Below are 7,772 nucleotides of genomic sequence, written 5' to 3' on the forward strand. Positions count from 1 at the left end.
GCAGGACAGGGGCTGCAACCTTCCTCAACAAAGGATGCAATTTAACACAATCAGAATTTTTATGACCCACTTCTTTGCAATGAGAACAAAAACTAGACATTAGAATTATACTATCTATCCTCAACAAAGGATGCAATAGCCCTATATATCTATCTCAAGAATTAATTAAGGTCTATTGTTTCATAGATTTTAATGAAATGTTTCTCATATATTTTCATATTAAGCTCCCAAACAAACAACTTTTCTTACAAAAACTGAAATATATAATTTTAAAATTTATCATAATTTGATTTCATTTGCATTAAAATTAATAAATATTATTTTATGCTTTATATATATATACTCTTGAGCATAATTAAAAAAATTCAAATATCTGAAAACAGACCAAATTAATTCGATGGTTTTTAAGAGTCTCCAGCAACAATTTTTTTACAAGCGATAGATAAGTTGATTGTATTCATCTTGCAGCTTGACCAAGCCTGATCAATGACAGCAATGACCATCCTTGTTCCAATGGCAGCTCAATGATACATTCAAGTTTCGTTTAGAACAGCTTTCATACTGCTTTTTAAAACGGTTCCTTAAAAGTTGTCTTAAAAAGAAAAAAAAAAATCGTCCCAAACCAAGCCTGAGAGTGTTTGGAGGTAACTGGGATCTCAATTATGCCATTTTTTTAATAATGGTTGACTGCACACGCACTCTCTGTGTTCTAAAAACAATTTGAAGGCGCCATTATTGTCAGAAATGATACAGCAATCTTTATTTTATTCAGGAACTTTAAGCAGCGTAAAAATTATATAGCATTCAGAGTGACACAACACCACAAGCTTACATTACTGCCATTAATTTAAGGATATATAGCTTGATCAGTTCAGAAACATTAAGCTCCATATGTCACCTTATAGTTAATTAGTACATTACATCATGTTTATTACTATATATTTAATATTCTTTCATCTTTAATTTTCTTATTTAAAGAGAATAATTCAAACAATTTTGTTGGATTATTCAGATGACTAAGCGATTTATTTATACAATCGATAGCACTGTGGATCAGAAGAACAATTTGTTAGCTGGAACAAATCTATTTTAAAATGCTATGTTGGCTTAAGTGTTTTTTTTCCAATGGCTAATTCATTAGAGTCTTTAACTGATATAGATATTAGTTTAGTGGAGATTCATAAAGACTAGAACAATGGCCACTAATAGCTTTGCAAAGGCCAACTAATGGGCTAGCAAAGTTCTGCTAAAGTAAACGAAGACTCATTAGTTAATAAAGGCTTTTTTTTTTTTTTTGTTAGAAAGTAAGAAATGACCTTTTTTACATAGAAAAGTCTAAGTTGATATATATATATATATAGGAAGAACGAAGGAGTGTATCATAGTTCTTAGCTCGAGTATGGTCCTTCAACCGACATATTCCGACTATGATTCTCCAACCACCGTCCTCTTACTATAGTCGTCGGATCATTATCACCCAACAATGATTCCTTAAACATGATCATATCCAACTGTATTCCTTCGATTGCACTGATGCTCACAGACTTTGTTGCCCACCGCCCCTCATTAAAATCAATAATCTCGCCACACGTCATCACCTATAAGGCAGATGCACGCTGCTGATACTAACTCTTATAACTTCTAATATCAATTCAAATATTTATACTGAACTTTATGATCTCTAATTTCTTCTCCTCAAAATAAAATGAACAAATATTACAAATGATCTCTTGAAGAAAATTCTAATAGCTCTTGATTTAGATTTTCAATACACAATTCATTTGCATCTTATATTATCCTCCTCCTCAGCCACGCGAAATAATATAATTTGTAACAAATGATAAATATTAATTGAATCATTTCAACTTAGCCAGATTGTAAGTTTTCTTTTCTTTAAATTTATTTTCCACATAAAAGCACGGGTGCCCTTGCAACCTCTTTTATCTATGTCTAATGTATCTTCATATAATATTAAGACGTTAAAACTCTCTTTTCACTGCTGTGAACATTTTGACATACAACAAACTTAATTAGTTTTTTTGAGATTTACAATGTAGAAGTTTAAAAAAGATTATGAACTACAAATAGAACATAGCATCCCACATGTGAATTCATGTAGGGGGCGATATTGCATCTTGGGAGAATCCAATGTGGCATTCTGCCATTCCCAATGGAATTTGATTAGCAGTCATGTTTGCCAGCCATGCTCGATAAGGATTGTGGCAGAGAACTAATATCCTCTCTAGGAGAGACGCAATTTCATTGCTAGTTGATCTGCTGATGAAGTGCGCCACCCAGCAACGCAATACTCAGCATCTAAAAAGTTTTGCAATTAAAGTCTTCAGAGCTCTTAACAATATATATTCTTAAACAATTATCATATTACATGTGTATATATTTTATGAGTTCAAGAACGTAATGAATTAGGCTTTCTCATTGCTTTCTAAAACAATTTTTTAATATAAAAATTCCTTTTTCAAATAGATTTTGCACAAAAAAAACTGTTCTAAAAAACAATAAGAAAGTTGCCCAAATCAAAGCCATCTTCGGACAAAAATAAAAATAAAAATGCATCAATGTATATACTATAGCTCGACTTCAGACAGAGAGCAGCGCAAATTTCTATCTGGATAGAGGAATTAGTATGCCCTAATTGCTTATTCATTAGGGGAGGTGCCTCGTTCCTCATCGTCAGTGCTTTTGTGAGCGTCTATGTTGGGGAAGATGAGCCGCTGGTGCTGCTGCGAGTGTTCTTCAACTGCAATGTTCAGATGTTTGGGCACCTTAGGATTCATGTAAATTATGTACAGTGTGAGCTGAATGATTCCCAAGATGAATCCTATTCCATTGGATATCTGTGATAATCATTTACAAAATGAGAATATTAGCATAAATATGTGATAATAATGAAGTAAATAAATTGGAGTATTGTCAAACTAACCCTCCTTTGTTGTGAAATCATTTGCTTTTATTTTATTTTTTATTTTTTTTTTACTTTTCATGCCTTTATTTGGGCTTCCTTTGGGAGAATTTATTTTGTGTTGGCGCATAATGTCGTCAAGAGACCAACCACAACGAGCTACGTCAGTACCGCGGCTCGGTATCGCTCTGTACCGCGCTCGGTATTGCTGACGTGGCTCATTCTGGTTAGTCTCCGGATGTAGAGCTGCGTCTGGCACGCAGCCGCACATAATAATTTCTCTTATTTGGGACTGTTTTTTTATTATTTTTTAAAGTAGGTTTTCCGTACGGAAATTTCTACTTCAAGAAATTCTTATACTAGAAAGTCACCTTAAAAAGTAATAAGAAAGTTGTCCCAAATGAAGTCTTACTAATATTACCGTAGAAAAAGTAACTTTTTAAAGCAAGTAACTTTTTAAAGCCATTGCTGATAGCACTGATTAGTACAAAATTTTTTGAAAGCAGCCAAAAAGAATGATCACATAGAAACTATAATTACGATCTGAAAATTAAAGCAATAAAAAATTCGTCCTAAATGAAACTTTAATGTAAGTGCTTATTACAAAAATAAATCATGATAATGAGTTAATGGGAGAGCTTACCCCCAAAAAGAAATCAGAGTCCAGCAAAGCATATAGCGTCCAAATGCCACCATTAAGCATGAGGAAGAAGGAGAGGAAAAACGGCATGTACTCCACACTCTTTGTTCTGACTACCATTTTCTGTAATAACATAATAACAATGAACAAAAATTAGGAAATATGTAATATATTTTATGAGTTTAACCAGCCTTGGAGTTGCATCAGAGGAAGTAGAAAGGTTAGGGCTTGAAAAAATGTAGTAAGATCAAAATTTTTTACGTGAAAAATTCAGAAAATACAAAACAGCTCTTTAGTTCTCTTCTTTCCCCAACATGTGAATAATTATTAATTGGGCTACATAAAGTTTTTTTTTTTATGAGCATTTTGACAATTTGAACCAAAATCTAGAACACTTCATCATATGGCCCACATTGATTTCTTTGATCATGAAATATTTATTCAGTATCTAAGCGAGTTAATGATGTTATAATTGATTGTTCTTGACTTGTTGGAATTGTCTCGTCGAGCCGCTCGATTCAACTATAATCATGTCTAATTTAGAGATGATTTGGTCATCCAATTAATGTTTGAAGTTTACATTTATGCTATAAGTGCATGATTTGGGCTCCTTTAGGCTCGTATTGTTCCACTTTTGGTATCGTTGTGTTTGTCTTATTTAGACGTTCAGAGCAATTATAAATTTGCAGAAATTGGAGTTCATATGATATTGAATTTAATTATAGCAGTTTTTCAATTCAACTTTTTTCCTGTAGATTTATGTTGATCAAGCCAATTTTTTGTAGATATATAAGAAGTATATTTGAAAACTTCAAAATATTTATTTGAGCACTAAATAATCTCCAAATCTTGGAGCTTATAGTTGATACATTATTAAATTCGCCTTGATCGGGCTCAAATCTCGATGCAAATATGAATAAAAAATTTTCAAAGTTAAATTCGAGACTATTCAAACTCCGATTTCAGCAAGTTTATAGTCAAATTGAACATCTCAAGGAGATAAATCCAATGACAACAAATTCAGTCCAATTTGAGCCCAAATCAATGGATCAAAATATTCTTGGAATCCTCAAAACATCAAATGGATGACCAAATGATATCTTAATATATCATGCTTATAATCCAATCGGCAGCGATCGACGAGACGAATACAACAAGCCAAGATCGTTGAATTTCGACATCATTAAGACTTAAATGTTTAAAGAATGCTCCATGATTGAGGGAATTGATATCAGCCGTCTGATAGAACACTCTAATTGTATACTGGGTCTTCTTCATATTTATTAAGCATGCCACTCCGAAAAAATTATAAATATACCCTCATTCTTCACATGAGGGGAGGAGAGAGAGAGAAGAGCTTTGAGGCTTAAAGAATCCTAGAGCTCTACCTCGGCACCACTGCTGATGAATCCACGCCACCAGACCATCGCTGATGAACCTCTGCTCAACCATCATTGTTGGACCTCCATCTGACTATCACTGTCGAGCCTTCCTCTTACCATTGTGGCCCGCCGATGACGGCCACTCCGACTACCGTCCCTTTCAACCACCGTCACCCATCGTCTATGATACCTCCGACCACCATCGCCTCACTATCTTCCTTCTGATCACTATCGTCCGACTACGATTTTTTCGACCACGGTCATTTGTCGTGTGATAACCTAGTCAAAAGAAAATTTATGAGTTATTATAAGTCCAAATTATAAACCATTTTTGCCATAACATAGATATTGTGGTGATTTAATTGTACTAATTTTTTTTTTTAAATTTGTGGGCATTAGCGTAAATCCTTAAGAAATTGACACATCTCAGTATAAGTGGGGGTCTTGGAATCTTCATGCGTCTGTTTTGAAAAATCGATTTCACTAAAAAAATTTAAATAAAAACTGCTATTTTATGATTTTTTTTAATAATTTTTTAAGCCTCAAAATAAATTTTCTACTTAAAACTAAAAGAGAGAGCTTGAAAGGGTGGAGTTTGAGAGAGGGAGAAAATTCTTGGAGGGGGATTCAAGGGAGTGTGGAGGGGGATTCCACACGGTTGCTCCAGCGAGCTTGCAACTTAGTACCTTCGGATTCAAAACTTGTCTTGAGGGGAGTTCACGGAAGAAGAAGATATCTTTGGTGTCAATGGACCCGGCTACTATAAATTTTGTAAGGGCATCTCCGCCTAGCTGTGGGGGCTAAAGGAGAGACACTAAATTTAATTAGTGCAATACTCGGAGGGTGTCTCCGAAGAGTGGACGTAGGTCAAGGTTTGACCGAACCACTATAAATTTGGTGTGTTCTTTCCTTTATTATTTCTGCATTTAATTTCCGCATTGTGTTTTCTTTATGGTGAATTTCGGTTTGGTTTGTGTTTTGATTGAATGTTTTTTTAAAATACTAATTCACATATCTTTTAATTGGCCTAGCTTGGGCTAGTTCATACGGGCTTAAAATCCTAACAAACATTCAATAAAGAGATGAATACTGCATCGACGGGTAAAGAGTGATAACTCTGTTTACTGAACTAACAATTCACTTTATTGATACGATATTAGAAAAACATCGATTAAACCATGATTTCTTACTTGTTTATTATGACTATTGAAATGCATATTATTGATTCATTATTCCAACTACTATATCATTTTATTGCTTTAATGTAATTGTTTACTAGTTTACAAATCATTGTACGAATTTACTATTATTACATTATTTTTTTATTACTACCACCGATTGTACTAATGACTCTACACTAATACTAATACTAATATGAATATTGATATTGTTCGATACTACTATTAATTCACTGTATTGATTACTGATAGTAATTTATTGTACTCATTCTAAGTATGTGATATACTTAGCACGTGATTAAGATACTAATATACAACAACTAGATAGCATATGTACATCATTATAGAGTTTCGCTGTATTTATATGATTCTGGTAGTCTTTATTGATGCTTTGATTTTATCATTTTATATGATTTCTTTACCGATTGATAGTACTGATATAATGATTGTTTTATCAATTTGAAACCCATACTAATTTATTGATTTCTCTACTGTATTGCTTTCATGTCATAATGTTTTACTGTTTGCATATTCTACTACTGCATGTGTGTTTTATTATTTCTACATCTATTCATGATCATATTATTGTTACTATTATGAATTGATTGACGATGTGCATATTATTTTTTATGTGTTTTGATTTAGTTGTAGGATTTGCTGGGCTTTGGGGCTTTTAAACTTATTATATGTGATTAAATAATTTTAAGTAAATACAAGGGAGCATGAGTGAGAGATTGACCACGGTTCTTCAGGTTCAGTTTATTATTATTTGAGTTATATGTATATAAATTTTTGACCGATAGTTTTATTTTTAATAGTTTTTATATTGATAAAAAAATTTAAGTAGCTTTGGTTATTATTTATTAAAAAAATAAAATAATATTTTTTTTTTCAAATCATATTATGTGGCATCACACGTCGACTGTGATATTACAATCCTTCCAATCATTATCGTCTGAATTCTGACTACTATAGCCTGCCGACTATGATCTCTCCGATCATCGTTGCCCAACTATAATTCTTTTGATTTCTGTCGCCCGACTACAATCCTTCTGATCTCCTTCACTCACCGATTATGATTCTTCCGACCATTGTTGCCCAACTACGGTCCTTTTGACCTACATCATTCACCAATTATAGTCCCTCTTATATCTATCGTCCAAATACAATCCTATTGATTCGATAAATAAGCTAATACTCTCTTGAGGACAGCTCTCATGTTATTGGATTCTTAAAACCATACAAAGTGCTATATATAATGTATATGTATTGTATTGAACCAACACCTTCCCCTGAGAAAGGTCGTCGTCATTTGTAATCCACTATAAATACTAGTGGATTTATTCAAATTGGACCAGACCCTATGGTTTTCCCCTTTTTTAGGAGGTTTCTGGTAAAAATTCTAGTATCTCTTATGCATGGCTTTCAAAACCGGACCGGACCGGCCGGTTCAACCGGTTGGACCTGGAACCGGCCGGCCGGCCGGTTACTTATTTGTATAAAACCGTTTTTGCATACAACCGGCTTGGAACCTCCTGAACCGGCGGTCCGACCGTAAAACCGTCGAACCGGCTCCGGTTTTATTTAACCGGGCGGTTCGCTAAGATGAGAAAATGGACGGCTTAGATGCAATCTGAGCGGACAAACGAACG

At 33.7% G+C, this 7,772-nt stretch overlaps 1 protein-coding gene across 1 annotated transcript; it reads right to left on the reverse strand.

The window, feature by feature from the left end:
* Positions 1-2,324: 2,324 nt before the first annotated feature.
* Positions 2,325-3,715, reverse strand: LOC110093234 (bidirectional sugar transporter SWEET17). The gene is made up of 2 exons (XM_020818058.2): positions 3,564-3,715; positions 2,325-2,855 (listed from the first exon to the last, which is right to left on the reverse strand). The coding sequence occupies exons 1-2, from the start codon at positions 3,693-3,695 to the stop codon at positions 2,658-2,660; spliced, it is 330 nt and encodes a 109-aa protein (XP_020673717.1). The 5' UTR covers positions 3,696-3,715; the 3' UTR covers positions 2,325-2,657.
* Positions 3,716-7,772: the final 4,057 nt, after the last annotated feature.

This window comes from Dendrobium catenatum, unplaced genomic scaffold (assembly GCF_001605985.2).
Source record: "Dendrobium catenatum unplaced genomic scaffold, ASM160598v2 fragScaff_scaffold_712, whole genome shotgun sequence".
Lineage (NCBI taxonomy): Eukaryota > Viridiplantae > Streptophyta > Magnoliopsida > Asparagales > Orchidaceae > Dendrobium > Dendrobium catenatum.

Bases quoted from the DNA above. Each gene is read 5' to 3' on its own strand.
- LOC110093234 (XM_020818058.2), bottom strand. From the start codon at position 3,695: ATGTTATTACAGAAAATGGTAGTCAGAACAAAGAGTGTGGAGTACATG. The intron at 2,856-3,563 runs GTAAGCTCTCCC...TGATTATCACAG, and splicing joins ACTCTGATTTCTTTTTGGGG to ATATCCAATGGAATAGGATT.